At 45.8% G+C, this 21,013-nt stretch overlaps 1 protein-coding gene across 3 annotated transcripts in view; it reads right to left on the bottom strand.

Moving 5' to 3' along the window:
* The window catches only part of LOC118792523 (neurexin-3a-like), a 279,182-nt gene extending 258,401 nt beyond the window's left edge, over positions 1–20,781 (bottom strand). For 2 of the 3 annotated variants that reach the window (XM_036550396.1, XM_036550397.1), the window contains exons 1-2: positions 13,276–13,301; positions 11,783–11,794 (exon numbers count right to left, since the gene is read on the bottom strand). In XM_036550396.1, coding sequence (XP_036406289.1) covers positions 11,783–11,794; positions 13,276–13,291 — 28 coding nt within the window. In that variant the 5' untranslated portion in view covers positions 13,292–13,301. Of the gene's footprint in view, positions 1–11,782; positions 11,795–13,275; positions 13,306–14,054; positions 14,073–19,807 lie in introns of those variants that run through there. The other variant, XM_036550399.1, reaches the window with a different exon arrangement.
* Between the last annotated feature and the right edge of the window lie 232 nt (positions 20,782–21,013).

The raw sequence follows: 21,013 nt of genomic DNA, 5'->3' as shown, positions 1-21,013 counted from the left end.
TTTTCAGCGCACAGCTCTCGCGCTGCTCCTGAGACAGTGAAGAGGCAGGACCCACTGCGCTGAGCTCGTACTCTGCAGGAGATATGGCAAATCGCTGTCCCCCCTCCGTCCTCCGTGTTTTGTAATCGAAGGCTCGGTTCTGTTCGGCTGGTCCTTCGCGGGGAGCTGGGGCCTGGCAGAGGGATCCGCGGGCTGCACCAGGCTCTCCGGTTCCCCTCTCCACATGCCGCCTTCTCGCCTTGCTTCACTCGACCCTCCGCGCTCATGCATTTTTTACAGCGTGTGCTATTACATTTCTGTTCGACATGCGCTCGCGCGGCCAGACAGCTGCGCAAGGCCCTGCTGGGACGAGCCGTAATGGTGTAATGATCTCCCGCCCCCGGCCCCATCTCCGCGCCGGAGCACCTTCACCTCCCCTGACAGCCGCGGGCCCTCTCCTACGACCGGAGCGCTTCCGGAAAAACCAGGACGTCCCCGGGCGTGGTCCCAGCTGACCCCGCCCGCGGAGCGTCCCCTGCCCGTGGGTGTCTGACACAAAAACCCACTCAGCGTGGTCCTCGTTAGGCTCCGCCTCGTCTCCAGACACCCTTGTTCCCTTCGTGTGCCTTTCGAGTTTCACGGCGTGCATTAAGCCCTGCGCCGAACGCCCTTCGCTTTTAAGACTTCCTGCCATTTCCGCGAAGAGGGAAAGGAAATGTACACTGGCTGCAGCGGGGGGGCTGCAAAATTCATGAGCCTGTGACACAATCTGTGCTCCGTTTCACCACGTGCCTCCTCCTGCTCGCCCGTCACAGAGTGGGGACGATTCCTTCTGCATTACCTCTGATTGCAAATTCCTCTGAGTATTCACCTCATGGTATCGCTTCACATCAAAAAGCAGAACGTGTCATTCACAGTGGCTTACAGTGAAGATGTACTGTAAATGAAAGTGAACGTGTACTGTTTTGGGCAAACGTACTCCTATTACTATTTTTTATGAACACTGTCTTCCCTCTCAAGTTCTCGTGGCTCACAGTGATATTTACAGGATGAATTATTGTATTCACGTATTGATGATGCCGGGGTTTATAACCAAAAATCTTTTTAAATAATAAAAAAAAAACACTCCCAGAGCCCCATACATTAAACAAGGGTTTGGCTTCTACCTGTGTCTACCACATGCTCCTGCACATTCAGTCTGCATACGGTCCACCCCGGGCAGCCGTGCTTTTGCATGTGTGCATTCACCATTATGAGCGCTGTATGTTCCACTTATACCATCTCGCGCATTAACATCGGAGTGACCAAGGGCTAGGCTAACAGCGCGGTGAAGCAGCCAGGAAATGACAAATGCGATAGCGTGCGTTCTTTACAATAGGCTGGGCCTGTGGCGTTATGCATACAGGCTTGCATGCTGCGCGCGTGCCTGTTTCCTACCGAACTGACTGTAGCGGTCAGACGGTGATGAAGCGGCGTCGTTCCGCGGGAAGGCTCCGGCGCTGATCGCGTCACAGTGCCACCTCCGCCCTGTCAAATACGCTCATGCGCACAAAGACACAGATGTGCAGGAACTTGGAACACGGAACGAAAAGCGTGTGAGAGCAGAAGAGATGACGCCAGCGCTTTCCACCAGAGGGGATTCATGGTGAGACCGCGTCGCCTCTGTCACGCGCACCATGCAAATACCCCCCGCGTGGTGGGAGACTGTCATTGGCTAATTATCTCTATGAGGGGCGTGGTTTTGTGCTTATGGCGGACAGACAAAGACAGGGAGAATAAGACACCTGAGACGTAGGGCAAGCCCTAATATCCGTATAAGCTATGCCAGTGGTCACCAAGGGTGCCACCGATCACCGTGGCTGCCATGTGTCATCGTTTTATTTATTGATTTTTTGTTGGTAAGGCAGTTATGCCCCCCTTTGGGTAAAAGTGTATATGGTGGGAGCAACCGCCTTACTTCTGGTGAGCAGCAGAGTGAGCGAGAGAGGAAAACAACAATGACAACTGGGACCTTGGAGGTTGTGAAAAGTTACCCCTAGCTATGTGCGCAGGGAGGAAGGCACTCCAGCGAAAATCTTGCCAAGGCCGCCAAAAATGGCGGGCCTCAGACATTACTGCGGGAGAGAGCAGGCATGATTTACACACCTCCAGCCTTCAGCACTTAATTCCCATTTACGCCCTGACTCCGTGACGAGCAGCCTGTATCTGACTCCCACTATAGCCTAAGATTCTATAAATGGTACCCTGTTCTTGCTTGCTGCGAGCGGTGCCGTGAGTTCACATAAATATTTAGAGTATGTCTGCTGAAGTTAAAATAAGAAATGTGAACCAATTTCGCATACAAGAGTGCATCTTAGCAGCTGCCTTTGAAAGCGAATGCACTGGCTTACTGACTTACAGGACAGAATATATGGAAGGAGACGTTCTACACATGCCAGTCCACCCGACTGAATCGAACCACTTCTACAATAGGGTTACATTTTATTTTTGCAACACTGTGTTTGTCAATTTTACTCAGGAACTCCAAGGTAACAACTGGCAGCTGCTTGCACTTATTTCATAAAGTTCTGCAGTAATACGATTGCCTTCCCTCTACACTCAGTCATTACAGTTCCTGTGCTCCGTGTTGCCAGGAGCAGCTGGCAACTGATGCTATTGAGGTTTATGACTTAGATTCAATTTATCAACAATAGGCTCTGTGAGTTTGCTCTTTTCAGAGAGCACCAAATGCAGTAAACTAAATGTAACACGTTTAAATCCATTGTATATAGGTGTGAGTAAAGTAATTTTAGGAAAATACGACACACATTCAGTACTGTAAAATAAACTGATGTTCTTTCAACAGTAGTAAAACTGGTAATAGTGACAGGTTAGTCCTAAGTTTATGGGTTTAAGATTCTGAATGTTTTATTCATTGTCTCATCCACTTTATGGTAAGAATGTTGGTAGATCTGATCAGCATAGAGGCAGCACACTACTCTCCAGTGAACTGCTTCCAGGTCACCATGTAAAGTCATCTGCATGTCCTAATCTTTGCAGAATTATATTACATTATATTAACATTGTAAGTCCCCTTACCTTTGGTTTATGGTGCATCCCTGCATGCACTTGCCCATATGTGGTATGTATGTATTTGTGTGAGTGCGTGTGTGTATGTGTCTACAGTATGTGTGTGTACTGTAAGTACATACATTTGTGTGAACACAGTGTGTTTGAGTATTTTTGTGTATGTATACAGTATGCATGTGTGAGTATGTGTATGTGTGTGTGTGTGTGTGTGTGTGTGTGTGTGTGTGTGTGTGTGCATGTGTACAGTGAGCGAGTTTGCATGCCACCTCCAGTTTGTCTCTGGCTGTGGGGCTGCATATCAATGAGCCCACCTCTGTCAGCCGGTGGGGGGGAATGAGGGGTTACCATGGCAGCGATGTTCCGCTTGAGAATGCTATTGATTACCTGCAGACTGAGCCTTCATCCACACTCACCTGAGGAAAGGAGGGAAAACTGACTGAACTAGAAAATAGAGGGAAACCGGTGGGGGGGTAACCCAGGGGGTAAATGACATGCAACACAACTGAGGGTTTGCAGTGACGGGTGTCAGTGTCACTGGAGGCCTTTTTTTTAAAAAAAAAAAAAAAAAGGGCTCAGTGCATGATGCATAAATAATCATTTGATTTTAAGGAACTGGGCTTACAGCTGGAAGGTCGCAGGTTCATTCCTCTGCTGGGACATTGTTCACTTGACCAAGGTGCTAAACCTGATTTGCTATAGTTAATCTCCAGCTGTACAAATGGATAGTACACATAGGCTGAACATGTGCAGCAAATAAACAGCACTAAACTAAAATAAGATGAGCTTCTAGTTGCCCTTCTATAGGCAGGGAGGGGAGGACACAAACAATCACTCCATCAAAATCCTGAAATCAATGATCATTAAAGGGATAAACACGCTCATCTCTTCCCTGTCAGCTTTAAACAATGACCAGCAGGGGGGAAAAAAGCACCTCTTCTCCTTTCTCTCGCTGGAAGTAATGAGGATCAATGAGGTCTTTTCAAGCCTCTCTATAGCGTGATTGTAATCATGCTGCAGCCAATCACCACCCCTCCTCAGAGGCTGAGCCCAGCCCCTCTTGAAGCCACACCCCTCTTCCTTCCATCTACTCAGGCTGCCTTTTATAACAGAAATTTCATAAATCTTCTCGTTTAGATGAATTTTACATAATCTTTATCTAATAACCTACTTGCTTTTTGTTTTGTTGTTTGCTTTTTAGTTGTTGCAATAATCTAGGGTGAACCTAAAGCAGTTTCATGCGCCAGAAAACAAAATAAGAATGCGGTTGAACATCTGTGGGGGCCCAGCTTATACTGAGCATCGCGCCTTTTGGCTTTTTGACTTTTGGCTCGACCCATTCCCACCCCGGCGACTGCAAAACTGAACCAATAACGATCAGCTTCTGCGCACTTGGCAGGTTTTGTAAGTCAAAGAACGGAAATCAATTAAGCCTGCTGCCTCTGGGGACACCCTGATCTCACAGATGGAGATGATCAGATTTAAGCCTGAGCAACTAATCAAATTCCATTAATACCCCCCCCCCCCCCCCCCCCCCCCCCAAAAGGGGCAGGGGGGTAACTGTTCAACAGAAGAATGCATCAGGTGAAACCCAGGATATGGAACTATACTTCTTCGGGGCAGTGTCAGTAGATGGTAAGTGACTAAACTAACTCTGCCGAGAGGAGACGTTACAGATCCAGCTGTCATCACTTTATGGCGTGTGTCCAGCTCAGACCGTATAATGGACCTTCTTCCTTAACCTACCGAAATTTCATCTGCGACGGTGAACCCCTCTGAAACGCTCAGCCGGATCTTTCAGAGGTCAAGGACAGCTCATGTTTGCTGACATTTAGCAAAGACGTCATCAAAGCTGTCACCAGCATTTGTCCACTCGCATCTGCTCAGGACCAGAGGAGCGTAGTCCCTCCAGTCAACAAATGATTTCACATTTTACATGCATTTTATTTCATTTTTATTGCACTACTTATAATCACTCTTATAATCATTCATCATAACCCGCACCTAAATCACTCTAAAAAGGTAAGTGGGTAATTTCACAAGACATGCAATATATAATGACCTAGAAAAGGGTATGAGCGCCAGCTATTACAGTAGGCGCTGCTGTCCATAAATTAAGACTGCAGACAGTCAGGCATTTCCTTCCATCTGCGAGTGAGCTATCGCGGCAGGGGAAGTGAAGTGGCAACTTAAATCTCAGGCTTCAAAACACGGTGATGAAGTTCAGGAAGGAGAGCTGTCCATGTCATTTAGCTTCACTCTCACCCAAGGGGTGGGAGGGCACAGCGACACGCCGCAAATATAAGCATAAATCTCCCTGAGAATTCACACTGCGGGAGAGAAAGGTCAAAGGAGGATTTATGCAACGTTTCACGGCTTTCGATGAAAAAAAAAGAAACGTGTGCTGGCGCCAGCTCTTGCACTGTTTTCCGACACGAACTGCGGAGGTACAATTGCGACGTGTCCTTTGTGATGTTTTGTGGGAACGACAGGGCAGAGGTGTAAGATCTGTGGCTACAGGCATGTGACACACCAGTGTTGACATTTTTGGAAATTTAATCATTGACCTTGAAGTGGATGCATTTGATTGATCGTTACCAATTGGGCAGCGTCAAACAGATATTCTTGGCTTAACTCTTCTACTTTCTGGTTCATTAAAGTATATAGTGTTCATCCTGAGATTAGCCCACCCAGAAGTGTGCCCATAGCTTGTCAACATCATTAAACAGCCATTCTCTGGAAAGCCAGCTGTGGTCGTGGCGTGCTGTACTGCGGTAAAGGCCACCCACTGTCTCATCTTTCTCCCGATAACACTGTCTGAGATTGCCCTCCTGGAAGTCTTTGCAGCCTTTTGCAATTTTGCTCATTCTGTCTGAAAGCTGTCTGACAGTTCATAATGTCTCTCAGAGGAGCTCAGCACTCTTGATAACTTTAAAAAAAAAGATTTTATGAAGGAGCAAAAAAAAAATAAAATTGATCGGCTCATTTTTCTCTCTCCACAGTTCATCTCGCCCACTCCAAGCAGAAGGTTCTTTAACTTTGGCTCTACCCAGCAGACCCCCCCCAACAGCGCCTCCTGCTGGAAGGGGGTGTGGCAGGTATTGGAAGGGCCAGAATGAGGCCAGACTGAATCCAGAATGCAGCCAGTTGTCTGCCACTGTTGCCATACAGAGGAGTGTGGCGCACTTGATGCAGAGCCTAATTGTAGATAAACCACAGAGCAACCACTCCAAGCAAATCTCCCAAAAGTGGTGTTTCTAAGGAACGTTTCCCTTTAAGAACAAAGGGGTTTGGATCTTGCCGTGCGACACGCTGCCTTTAGGATCAAAGCGTCAGTGGCCCACGCTCCTCACCAAAGCACTTTGAATCTGACAGAACAGAGCACGCGTGACTCGTGTGGAGACTCCCCTGACAGAGATTGTTCTTAATGGGCTGTTGCACGCGTCAGTGCTCAGAGATGATCGTGGCATGATTACGATGTCTCCTCAAGGTTAGAAAGCCAAGCGCATCCTCCGCAGAACCGAAGCAGACGGATCTCATTAGCATATCCTCTGCATGACGGATCCACTCCAGCCAATCAATCTGCACTCAATTTGGGTCAAACCATTTCTTTTTGCGCAGGGGTGTCACACATCTTTAACTAAACTAAAACGCTGCAGTAACAACTATAAGTATATATGTAACTATGCCAACTACATGTACTATTTTTAAACTACGAAATGTACATTTTGACAAGTGCATGTCAAATCCAAAAACAATGGATTTTTTTGGTTCATATTATCATATTATGAACTTATAATCATGTTATCAACTTATACCACATATACTAAAACATATCCGTTATTTCCTCTTTCATATGTGTAACTGTGCACGCATCATAAAATGTATTCCTACATATATTCTATAATATATCTACATAACAGCAAAAATGCATGTGGCAATTTTAATTTCTATTACATAAAAGATGCTACACGTTTTAGTATGTATTCCTTATTTGTGAGATTTTTAATTTACCATACATTTGCATTCTTCTTTCCCTTTACACTGTATTTCTAAGCCACAGAAAGCTGAAATCATTAAACAACAACAAAGGGATGCAACCCTTCACAAACACAACTCCCGCCATCCCAAAACTTCAAGCACATTTGCCAGCCTGCTTGCGTACAGGAGACGTGTGCAATTTGAGCCGAATTTGAATAACAAACGGAGAGGAAAAACAGTGGATGGCTCCATGGCAGCGGTGCAGGAAAAGAACGAAGCTTTGGAAGAGGCGGGAATTAACATACGGCCCCAGCACTGAGTCAGCAAAAACCGGCGGGAAAAAAAAAGGCGAGATTCCCAGCCAGACGGACAGCGGATGGTGTTAAAGAAACACGCGTGATGTCAAAAACTACATTCTGCCAGCCAGCAGCGGCAGCCAGGTCAGGGGGGGTCAAGCGTTCCTCTCGTCTTGTGCACAGAAGAGAGCGCTCGGAGTCAGAGGGGCCTCCACGAGGAGAGCCCGAACGCACAAGGCTGAGGGCCGAAAATCGATACAGCACGTGCCCCCAGAGCGGTGCAGGCACTCGAGAGTCTGTAGCCATGTGCTAGGTTAATCGCTGAGAGAGGGGGAGTTGAACAGGGAGGGGTGGATGGAGATCCACGTTTCATATCTCCTACGTTCCTCGTTCCCTAAGTTGTACCGGTCTCCGCACATTAATGAATGACTGGAGCGGTATACTTCAAATGCCCGCCTAAGCCTGTTAAATTCACACAGTCTTACTTTTTGAATAGAGGCAACAGTGAGAGACGTACTCAGATTCCATATGAACGGTATCGAATGCTGCATTAGATGAGGGGCATTTAAAATAAAATACCCCCAAAAACAGGAGGGGATGTTGTCTTGTGTAATGTCTTCAAAATGGCTACAGAAGATGAGATCCTCATAGTCTTAGTGATCCTACTGTAATGTAATGAAACACCACACTACATGGCAGTTTATGTCTGCAGTAAAAAGTCACTATGAATACTTATGGATGATTATGGATGGTGTTATGCCGTGTTACGCGTTGTTAATTAACGCCATTAAGTATCACATTGCATTTCATCAGCATGTGTGTCTGTGAGGTCATTATGTTATGAAAAGGCCTGTGTTACCATCTAGCTCATCTTAAATGGCATGCAGAGTGTGGAGTAACAGAAAATTATTTATAAAATGTTTCATTTAATGCATTTTACAGAGGTATACCTAAAGGTGTTGGACTGTACCTCATGTTTTAAAGATTAGTGGCAGGGTACATTATTCAGCTATAAGCTCTGCAGTTATGTCATTAATTTGGCACCAGAAAATAAATAAAGATCAAGGCTGTGTCTCGGAGGATGAAACGGGATGCTGTGCAATTTAACCCAGGAGCAGGGATCATCGCCGTGCATGCTGAATCAAACAGGAGTAAATCCCCGAGCAAACACACTCCACGGATTGAAAATTCTCCCGCAGATGCAAGCCATATGCAAAGGGAGAGAACTTGGAGCGAGAGCCAGCGTTCCGGGATCTCGGGGGTTAAGACAGAGCGCAAGAAGCTGCTCGTTGCGTCATCGAAGCGCAAATCCGGCCGGCGAAGATTACGGAGAGAGGCCTCTCTTGCGCCCCCTGCAGTTTGGGAAGAGTGGAGGTGGCTAAAGTCGGCGCTTCACCACTGCCCTCCCGCGCAAATGCAAATGGATTTCAGGATAAAGCCCCTGCGTTTATTCAGGCAGACGGAGTGCCAGATTAACAATGATGTCGCTGCTCTCTGAGAAGGCTTTAAACCCGGAGGATTCAAAGTAGTCTGTGAGACTGACAGGGTTGGGGCGGGGGGTTGGGGGGGGGGGGGGGGGGGGGGGGGGGGAGTTGGGCATGGGGGTGCTGCAAGAGGGACCACAGCGAAAATTAATGTTAGCTGTTGCCGGACTCCCAAATATGCGCCCGTATTAATCAAAAGGTTGAGTGAAAGGCGTTCACGGATGAGCTGAATTTGCTATGGCTTGAAGCTTTAACCAACGCTCTCTGTGTGCCCTAATGCTCAGCAGCCGGTTTTATGAAAAAGGACATGCCCAGAGAAACGTGCGCAGCATTATTTATTAAAAACCTTTTTAGACTTTTAGACCGAAGAAGGACCGCCACACACCCTTCTCAGGTTTGAAATCCCAGGTTTGAAATCGGGAACGCTCACGTTTTCTTTCTCTCTCTCTCCTTTCCGTCCCACGCCACTTTTCAGACATTTTCTCTTATGGGGTAATAAATGTGTTCGATGTCAGAATGCAAGTATTACATAATCAATAGACATGCATTCTTTATGACATTTCAAACTACATACAGGCCTTTATTTTATTAATCATTGGTCTGCAGCACAGTTACGCCTAATTATAAAAATTAATTGCAACAATGTACTCAACTTGCTTTTTAAAAAAAAAGGAAAAAAATAATTTCTCACTGCAAGTCATTTCTAATTTTAAATCGTTACAAGGGCAACACTGTAGCTGCAAGCCTGAAATAATGAAGAGGGTGCATTCCACTGGGGGTTAAGGCCGTCGCAATGAAACAGGGATTCTCCATGGGCCAAATCGCTTTCCTCTCCAGAGACGAGCCGGAGGGGGCCACAAATCGGAGGGAAAACACTGGCGCGGCCACGAGTCTTCCCCAGGGGGGTTCTCCCACCAGCCGGCCCAGCCTAAATCAGGGTATTCCTCTGAGACAAGTGACAGGGGAGACTGGGAAAAATAGCGCCCACGGCTCGGCCAATCACAACGGATTACTCATTCTTCATTCTCCCGGCGCTGCGCACGCTGACCTCAGACTCAAGGTGATCAAAGGGAGGAGGGGGATTAGATGCTCGGGAAGAATTAACTCTAAGGCCTGATGTCTTGACTCCCGCAAATGCGAGACACAATGACAGCAAGCTTAGTTACAGTATAGTACAAATGGTACATTCTGCTGTCACTATGTGACAGCAGAGCAAACGCATTATAGTGATGCCATTAACAGAGAACTATTGACCCACGAACACACCAAACCGTGCTTCGAAGCAAAGTAGGGGTTAAATGCTTTTGCTAAAAAATTGAAGCAGGACTGTTTCACTTTATATTGATGTGAGCACAAGTACAAAGGCATTCAATTTCTACGCTAAGGCACAATGCTGCCTAGACTTCAACCACATGAACCGGGAAAACAGGGCCCAGTCAGCTTGGAGATAAATGGTGCCGTAAGACATGAAGTAGTGGGCTAGCTTCAGCAATTCAGCAATTCACACAGCGATGCAAATGCTGCAGTATTATTTCAGCCAGCTTAAAACATCTTACTGTCACACCCAATGTGAATTCATTCTGCATTCTACAAAGCAGGCTTCAGGGACTGTACATAAATACACAAGCAGAGAAACGTACACACACACACACTCACACACACAGACAAAATCTGGCGCAAAACCATCTGGCAGTGTTTCATTATTGAAAACAGTCACACAACTGCACAACATACACAACACAAAGATATCGAGCAACAGACATGGAGCAAAATTGTCAAAAATATTTTATATAAATCATCAGCATAGATCATAAGTCTTCTGAGTTCTAAGTTCTGAAAATATTTACTATGTTCATAAGAATGCTTGCAACTTTCAGGTTCGGGTATTCAGATTTTCAAATGAACTTCTCTCATATTCCTCTGAAATATCAGATCGAGAAATGAACTGAGGTGAAGCAAACAACCGTGTAAATAAGTCTGAAGCGCTGCCAACCTTGGAGAAAAGGATTTCTCACGAATGCATCTTTTTCATATCGCTCTCAGACACAAATCTACCAGGGATGTTACAATCATTCTCAGACACTTTTTCTGAAAAATGCAGTCTGTCCATTACTTTTTGTCTTTCATGTTCAAGTATATGAGGGAGAAATGGATTTTATGAAGATCTTTCTTTCATAAGAACTCTTCAAGAATTCAGAAGCTGTTTTTATATCCAAGCCGAACAGTACCGCTGAGCTCCAGTTTTGTCCAGGTCATAAGGAGAGTGTGAATAATGACACCAGTAAAGATAATGGCTAAAATAACGTGAGAAACCTTCTCCAAAGGGATCCAGAGGCAATATCACTGATGTTCTATTATGACCAGATATCCAGCTCCTGCATTCCCTCCATCCTCCAGTTGGTAAAACAAGGTTTTGGTGCTGTCTGTGTTCCTATGCTAACGATGGATGTTCTGTTGTGGGCCACGCCCCTTCAAGAATGTTCATAATAAGCCAGCAAACAAGAACACTTATAGCTTCCACAATGGCAGAGACAGAATTTTCAATGGGATGAGTAGTGAGTTGGCTATCTGGTTCGTAAATAAATAATCACTGGCAGTATCCTGTTTAGGTAGGTCATCTGACAGTGCTTTAATAAATACTCAGAGGATCCACAGCTAACTTCCAGATAGGATACAGAAATGGCCTCAAAGGGGTGGTGGAAGAGGCAGTATAATCAAACATCTTTAAGCAACTCCTTTCACAGCATAACACTGTAAAGACACCCCTGCTCTTTATAGTGGTGATGCTGGCATTGATATTGTACTCCACCTTCTCCCCTCAGTCAAACCACTCTAGGTTTAAGTACCCACTTTATAAGCCTTATTTCAAAGACATGAATGCATTTATACATAAAGCAAACATTGTGCAAAAACACGTTTGACATGTAACTGACATCAGCTTCTCAATGAGTAGGGTGGAGAAAAGGAATGCTGTACCTTTGGCTTTAGCTAGAGAAGTGCAGAGTGATGTCCCACAGGAAATGGAACGAATGATATCCAGATTTGAAAGGCAGTAAAAAGGAGAAAAAGAGGGAAGGATAAAACATAGTAAAGAAGGAGAAGGCAATTAAAAAAAACAGCAAACATGGTCAACATGCATGACCGCATAACCTAAACACCCATGCAGCCTTCTCAAGCAACACTCTTCTTCATACGGCAATCAAAGGCGCTTGATTGGTTAGGTAAACTCAGTGCCCATCCACTTTTACAGTGCATGTGTCCCAGCCAAAGCTTTCGATGGATATCCAAATGGTAACTTTCAGTATAAAACAGGGTTTGAAATTGGACTTTCATGGGGTTGTGAAAGCATCTCAGGGGATCGTATGTTGACATATACACATCTTACAGCACAAACACATTTGAAACTACAGACAGTCCCCAGTTTTATGACAAAAATCTGGACAAAGAAATGCTTGGAAATGCTACAGAAAAATGCCATGAATAGATTCTTGTTTTCCCATAGATACAATTTTATGTGTCATTACTTTCCTGAGTAAGGGCTAGAAATACATTTTGTAGATTTAAATATATTTACACATTATGTGTAATTAATAATTAAATAAATTATCAAGTAAGTGTTGTGATACAGACACACTTGTGACTTTTACAACGAGAATATTGTGGTCATCAGATTGGTGTTTGTTTAGGCTACAGGGTGATCGAGCCAGTGTACATTGTGAAAAGATAAATAAGTTCACTTAATGAAACAACAAACTAAAATAAGAGACAACACAAAAACCTAAATTGGATGCTCACTTGGCTTTCAATTGCAAGCTTTCTCTCTCTCATAATCACTCCCCAGCCTCTCTCTGATCATCAATGAGGATGTTTGTTTCTTAAAATGATTAAGGTGGCATTGTTACAAATGTAACCCAGATTATTGTAGGAGAAATGGGGACTGCCTCTTTTTATTCATCTTCATTTGACCTCTTAGCAGCATTCATAATCATTCGTAAATATACTTAGCCGATATTACTGCAGTCGTAAAGCATGCAATATAAGTTTAATCAGTTTTAATTAGCAGTTGTGAACCTAATTATTCCATGTGCTGCTAGGCAGTCCTGTTAAAAGCCATAAAATAGTGACATGTAACCCTTATTAAGGCATTAAATACATGTTTGTGTACATAAGATCCCAATGTAAAGTGCTGCTGAAGTGGATACCCTCCAAATTCTCAAAAAGGCTTGCAAGCAGGCAAGTGTAAGCAGCTGCACACTCCACCCTAAAAGCAGGGGAATTCGGCCTGCTTTCTCACTGTTGGGGGGGGTGAGTGCCCTAGAGCAGTCTCACTTGCCACTGTGTGTTAGCTGCAGTTACCCAGCAAAAACACATCAAGCCATGCGAATACCCCCCCCCCCCCCCCCCCCCCGACCAAACACACACAGATGAAACAACACGAGAAGTGAGCGAGGGAAAGAAGAAAGGCCTACCTTGCTCGGCCATCATCAAATGCGAGAAACCTTAAAAGGGGGGAAGGGCGGAGAGAGAGGGAGAACTCTTTAGGACACCCAGGCCAATACTGTTCGGTATTGTGATGTCACATGCTTCACCCGGAGGCGAAAACATGGCAACCATCACACAAGAGACACGAAGCTTTCCACAGACACTGGAAAAGCTTCAAGCGATAGAAATGACCCCTGTCTATAGACCAATCTGTATCAATTTCTACAAAGCTGCTAAACATCTGCAAAACTGACATTCCTGTGTATAAAAATAACTCATCAGAATGTAGATATTATTATTACTGACAACTATGTGTTTATCCACATAAATACCGATTTTTTCAAGGGAAGGATGAATTAATTTAAATCCATTTAAATTTCGCTAATGATATCTATATGTGCATCGGTGAATTTGTTAAATATATACTATGCATGATGTGTGACTGGATACAAGTCATTAAAAATGTTTTATGTTTATTTGTAGGAATAGCCAGATGATCAAAAAATCAACTGTTTCAAATATATTACAGCAAATACCATTTGTGAAATTAACACATGAAAATGGTTTGAGAGAAGAAAGTTTATTAATGCTTTCCAGATTTTATTGTGAGTTTCGTATGTTGGTTTTTAAGTTGTTGATTCTGTATTTAATTTCCGATGTGTCAATTTGTTTGTGACTATCTGGTAAAGTTAAATTCAAAGGGAGGTCAACATATATATGTGTATGGAGGTGCTTTCAATTTCTTATCAGTGTCCCCCAAACTCACCTGGAGCGCTCTTGGCTTCTGTTGTTGAGTTTGCAAAAAAAAAAAAAAAAAAGAGGAAGAAAGAATTGCGACATTAGAAACACTCCGCTCTTTTTTTGCATGGGAACCAACCATGCAAAATTACAACACGCCTGTCACCATGCAAGCGGCAGGCTTTGCCCTGTGCATGTTTTGTCTGTCACCTGCAGAGACAACAGGACCATCGCATCTGTCCCCGTCTTTCAGGGATCCAGATCAATAAATAAACCTTCAATGCTTCAGTGAGAACATTGCAAGAAAAAAAAAATCTAAAATAAAATCAGTTTCTGGTATAACACAGAATTCCTCACATACAGCACCGAGGCATAAATTCAAGCTGGCGGAGGAGCCAGCTCCCTTTGGAGAGGGCTGTGAATTTATGAGGTTGTGAGGTTTGTGTATAGCTGAACACCCCCCCCCCCCCACTCTATTTTTCCTCCCAGCACTCGGTGCATCGGTTATTTTCACTGCTGACACAAACCCGCGTAGGTCAGCTTTTGGAACAGGCCACAGCCTGCCTCTGGCGACGTTTCATCTCTGCGTGAAAGCGTGCTGTTTGGTCCCAGCGCGGGTATGACACAGCACCAGTATCCATGTGGGGAAAGTGCTCGGGTGAGAGAAAGCACGCTGGACTCTCTGAGAAGAAGGGAGGCTGACCGTGCTCCTGGAATACGGCAACTGGCGGCTTACGTACGCTTCTCTGAATCGATTACTCTCTGCTGCTGTGTGTCCTGAGCGTGAGGCTACTGGCCGTTAATACACCCTGACAATGGATGGAAACAAATTTCAGAGTATTCGACGCGTTGACACAATCCCGCAAACTAGAGCTAACCCAGCCGTGGTTCCTTGAGAGCCGTGTTGTCTGCAGGGCCACACAGGCTGGGTCCTGGAAGGCAAGTGTGTCTACAGGAGTCCTGGAGGGCAATTACATCTGCAGGGTAAATCATCCCAAGTCCTTGAGGGCAAGTGGGTCTGTAGGGCTACTCAACCCTGGTCCTGGAAGGCAACTCAATGCTGTTCCTGGAATGCATATGCAGTTCTGTGTCTTTGGTTAATAATTGAAGGAAATCAGAATCACAGCAGATGTGAGTAATTTCCTCATTCAGTCTTTGTACAATGGAGAATAAACAGACAAAATGATCAGAAACCAAATTTAGACTGACTCCTCTGAAGGTTTTGCGAGCTTGGCAATCCGTGTTATTAATTCTGAACCAAACCAATAAAGTCTGAAACGCTTGGTCTGGTCTGCCACTCATGTGGCCATTCCTTCAACTCATTCTCCCAACACTCCTTGCATATTAAAGACATCTCAGATTAATCACACATCAGATGCTTTGAGGTCTACTCATTGCTTCTGGCGATTTCAAACTACTGGAGTTAGAAAACAGCAAAATTGTTGCACATGCCCACAAACTGGGCGATGGAGTATTATTAGTTATGACAAAACTAAAGGAGGCAAGCAGTCATTTTAATATAGGCCTCTTATCAATGGGCATGTAGGTGAGTATCGACTTGTTTTAAATCCAGACTGTCACTACACTAAGACAGAATGACTAGGCGCAACATCAAATACTGTCAGAGGAGGTGAAATTGAACTTGCAGCTGTGCTCCCTGTTACCCTCCATTCTTCCCAGTCTTAGTTAAAGTGGAAGAAGCCAGGGGTCAGATGACGGCTTCATCTAAACAGCTATATCCTCCTTAGAAATGGGGAAACATGATTTTGCAGCTGAGAAAGGCCAGGTATGTAGGAGATGATGATTGTGAACGCAAATCCAATATGTTTCCTTGTCAACGCAGTGGAATGTTCTGTATCACGTGACCAGGGCCAGAGCAGGCTGCCGATGAAATCCTGTCTCGCCATAATCCGCTGGTCCACTTTTGATAAATATGAAATATCAGGCTCAATTCCAAGCCTTTTTAGCTTAGGCCAGGACACAAACTACTTCTTAATTTGAATCTGACCATTTTGTCCTCTTTTTTATTGACCTAGTTTCGTAGTAAGATTATTGTAACAGTCATTTCTTTTCCTGTATGTTTCTTTAATCCCGAAGGCTAAGCTTCCAGACACCGTTTCTACATTTTTTTTAAGTGTGCTTCAGTTAATTACTTTTTATCATTCATACTTATGTAATTATGTCAGTCTCTTTTGAAAGAATGCCTGCCCCCAAGCTCAGCCAAAAGAAATAAGAATTTATAAAATGAAAAAAAAAATCAATCAGACAGCCAAATTAGGAAATCAGATCAATACTGCACAGAAATTTCAATATGCTGTTTCAATGGACTCCGGCCACAGCCAAATTAATTGAGTTATTCAGGCATTATTTAAGTTGCAGTATTTTCATTTAAACTGCAACAGCCAGGATATTCAACATCTGAAGGAAAAGCACTGAAAGCAGATCTGGGCAACAGCAGGGAATCTCCAGACGATACGAATTAATCTCGAACGCGAACCTATTCACAGGCGGCAGAGCGAACTCTAAAAAGTAAAGTCTAAACACTTAAAGTCCCGGCCCCGCTGCGGGTTGTCATTTGCGCATCGCCGTCCGCACGGGAGGACAGGTTGGACATGTGTTTCGTTGTCGAGCGCTGACCGTGTTAATCTTCCCGCAGATTATGTGTTCGGCTCTGCAGATGACGCGCGGTGTGGCTACTGCAATTATTCCGTGCGCCAAACATACGCTCCAGCCCCGGCGCATATTTCAGGAGGCATTTAGCCATCTGCCTGCGCCGATAGAGCTTCGCGGCCCGGCTTCTGTTCCATCCAGGCTGTTTGCGTAGTCACAGGTGTGATGTTCTTGCACTGGTGATTAACAAAGGAAGCGTTACATAGTCACATTTATTTCTTTGTCGATAAGAGCATTGTAGTAAAAAATAAAAGCACGTGAAATTACCAGAGTGTTTCAGCACATAATGATAACGGTGCAAAGATGCTTTTGATGAAGGGAAATGCTGGCTGAATGGTAGACGATACTGCAGCTAAATCAGATGTTTCTCTTTGTTCTGGAGCCCATGTGTAGATTTCCCTCACTTTGATAATAATATATCCCCACTTCTGCACGCGATCAATAATCACCCACATTGATGGATCTGGGGGAAATGAATGGGGTCTTCCACTGATTTTTCCTTCTCGTTCCAGACTAAACAGCTTTGCAGTAAACAGCCCTACAAAAGAAAGCCTGCTGCTCCTTATCTTTCCCCTTTTGCGAGATGAGGCCAGACAGACTGGAGGATAGCAGATGGTTGACTTCTGCCAGCTCGCTGGAGTGCCATCTAAAGCCCAGAAACGGGAGTTGCGCGCTCGACAGTCGCCATTAATTTCCGCGTTGAGGCTCGCTGGCCGGTGGGTTTACGCTCCTGGCTTCACCACGCTCACCTGCTGAAATGCAGCAGCCTGCTTCTCTGGCATGGATTGTGCGTGGCCTCAGTGCAGAGGCATCTGTTTCGAGACCATCTCCCTCACATTAGGATCCCTGTCATTGGACCACGGCACCGAGCCAGATATACCAGGGAACAGTGGGGAACCATCACGCAGTGCCACCTGTCGTTCCTGGGTGGCGTGTCTGATCTCATTTGCAATAATTTAGCTGATGCTACATTTCCCCCCCCCTCTGTGTTGTTACTCCTGGTGTGCCTTTTGCTTTAGTCACCCACTCATTGAAGATTAATGGAAAACGCATAGTGGAGATTTCCGGCACTGCAGCTGAGTAGCCCTGGGGCGAACACTGCTGCCCCCTGCTGGTGGAACAGTCTACATAGGTGAGTGGGTTCACACAGGTGCTGTCTCAGCCACAATAGGCAGCGACATGTGGCCACTTGGCGCAGGCGGCACGGGCCATATCGAGGACCGAACAGATGGCCACTCCGGCTTGGACCCTTGTCAAGCGCCCTCCTTTTCAGGTGAGACACCCTCCGAGACGCTTTGTTTTGGTTCATGGAGGCGCCAGGTGCCCCCCTTCCTCTCCCCACCCCAGCAAGAGTGTGTGTCAGCAGTGAAAATAACTGGCCCAAGGATTCATCACACTGTCACCTCTGCCACTCAGCCGACATGGAAGATATTTTCATTTCCATCCAGGAGAAAGAAAAAAAAGACTGCCTCTCATGAGGAAAAGAAGTCAAAGGTGTCTCTAAAGGATGTGTTTCATCTCGACAGGCCTGGCCATGATGCTGTAGATGCAGTATCCTGCAACCAGTGAGATTGTCCTTACCCATGGAGCTCATTCCAACCCTAAGTATCAGAAATCACTCAGAGGAATGACCTGTGTGTGCTCTATGTGAGTGTACACACTCTGTGTTTCTTCAAAGAGAGTAAAAGAGCACTCGCATACCAGCCTAGCAAGGATATTGCACCTCAATTAAAATTGAGCAACACTAATAACAGCAACAGAGAAGGATCAAAACTGATTTGTTCAAACCAGCATGTACCTTTAGATTTCTGTAAAGCTTGCAGGATCTGAACACATTTAATGAAAGAGAGAGAACTGAAAGTTGTGATTTCACTCTTAACTTCAACAAACATATGAACAAGTCAGCCTCCAGACATTGAAGCACTTCAAAATGAAGAGAAATTCACTGAGCTTGGGTGTGTTTTTAGAGAAGTTTAAAGTGTTTTTAGCGTACAACAGTAACCACAACTTGCAACATATACATATAAGACAGCCAGACAGAGATGGACAGAGGTACAGACAGACATACTAACAGATATACACAGAGACCTATTTATGAGTGATGACTTGGTTTGGATTTTGTGAGGGTTAGCAGCTCATGCTGTGAGCTTCTGTATACCAGGTCAGATAGTGTTCTGACCAGCACTCCCATACTGCCCTGGGAGCCCATCCAGTTCAAACTGTACATCCATTCCCAGGACCTAGACATGGAAGAGTATCTGGAGAAAGATGAGTTACAAATGCATGCATAATGTAACTAAACCCCACCACTAAAACACTGACAGAACTTGAGGAAGAATAATCAATGGGACAATCAAGGGACAAAAGGCAGTGGTTAAATTCCAGATTTGCTATTCACAATCAAGAGAGGGCTGTGCCATCTTGGGATTTCCAGATTGACTTAAGAGAACTTTTTTTTCTACGAAGCACTGAAAAGCCGTTCTTTTCACGATATGAACTGTATTGATTTTAACAAAAAATGCACCGAGCACCATGAAATGAAAGAAAAGCTCCCACGATAAAGGATGACTGCAGCCATTTTAACATTCCTAGAAGAAAACACAAAGAACACAGGCTTTTGTGCATGTCAATTCTGTCTGAACAATACAAGCTGCAGGCGCAACAAGGGGGGAAAGACTGCGGCAATCGAAGCAAACAAAGCAGAATTCTCTGAAAAAGGAAAAAAAAAAACGAGTGGGACTCGAACATCTGTCATGTCTCATGATTAATGCCACCAATGACCTGGATTTAAATCCAGATTATGCTCCTTTGAACTATCACCATGACCACACAGCCAGACGGAGGACACAGAAATATAAGACATCTGAAAGCAGTGCTGTTCGGTCAGTTCCCTGCTAACGCATGAGGGCTCAATCCAAAGGCGGTGGACCTGGCTCTCTCCTCAAACTACTGAACCATGAAAGGGAGAGGAGGAAATTAACAGCTAACTTGGAGAGGTGGCAAAAAGGTACAGAAAGGTAAAAATTCTATCTTCCCTTCTATTAAGGTATTGCTAGATTGTTGTAACCTGCCCTGAGGAGGGGCATGGGGCAGTAATTGGTGGCACCTTACCTTGGTTGCAGAAGCGCCCCAGGTAGCCCGTTTTGGAGCAGTCGCAGACATACTCCCCGTCCGCCACCGAGCAGATCCCGCCGTTCTCGCAGGGGTTTTCGGCGCACAGGCCCTCCATGTCCAGGCGCACCTTCTGGCTGCCCAGCAGCCGGGGCTCCCCGTTCCCGTACTTCAGGTCCGTGATGACGCCCCTGAACAGCGGCTGCTCCTTCACCAGGGGCAGCGTCAGCGCCGCGGGGCGGATGTCCTGCGGCACGCCGCCCAGGAAGAGGTCGCTGACCACCTTCATGTACTGCCGCTGCGGCCGCACCTCGTCGGCCTTCACCTCGCTGTCCAGCCGCAGGGCGGTCCGCAGGTTGGCGCGGCTGACCGCCACCGAGTGCCAGTTGCTGTCGTTGACGCGGCGGTCGGAGACGACGGTGGCCTCTGCGCAGTCCACGCTGAAGCGCAGCTGCAGCTTGCCCTCGTGCACCGCCAGCTGCAGGAAGTCGCAGTAGCCGCCGTCGTCCATGTAGAGCAGCAGCGCGCTGGACACCTCCGTCTTGACCTGGAAGCTCAGGTCGCTCCGGGTGCTGGCGTCCCAGCGGCGGAAGCGGGCCCACTGCCCGGGGGCCCCCGAAAACTCCAGGCCCGAACAGAGGGCGAGCAGAGCACCGATCAGCAAATGCACTTGGAGCCAACAGCAGAGGGCATCCATTGTAAATAGGGGGGTGAAGGGAAGGTGGGGAGGGGCGGACGCTGTAATCCTCAGGAGGAAAATACCATCGACTCTGCTTTGGTTCAAAGGGTGACGAATCCCATGTGTATCCTGCAGAGCCCACCGAAGAATCTGTGATTACAGACTATACTGGTCACAACATCAACGACAAAAGAAAAAACCTTTTTGGAGGGGATGCTGGGTGATGCAGAAAAAAGCAACAGAACTAAAGGCCGTTCGGCTTCTGAAGTGCTTTGATCGCTGCTCAGCACCCAGGAAAACAGATGAAAGCTTTTATTCCATTGGAGAGGAGAAGCAGAGGGGGGTGGGGGAAGAAGACGTTGGGGGGAGGGTCAGCTCCCACTGATTCCACGCTTGATCTTTAACCTTGGGGGCAGCTAAAAAGACTCAACAGGTGAGGTCCTGTTGAGGTTCTGCTGGCTTTCAGGCATGGCAAAGTCTTCATGTTGGTTTCAGGGTATGTGGGCCATGGGGAACATTCGTTTGCA

Source organism: Megalops cyprinoides, chromosome 17 (genome assembly GCF_013368585.1).
Source record: "Megalops cyprinoides isolate fMegCyp1 chromosome 17, fMegCyp1.pri, whole genome shotgun sequence".
Taxonomy (NCBI): Eukaryota; Metazoa; Chordata; class Actinopteri; order Elopiformes; family Megalopidae; genus Megalops; species Megalops cyprinoides.
The sequence above is the reverse complement of the archived record's forward strand: the minus strand, read 5'-3'. Positions and strand labels throughout refer to the sequence as shown.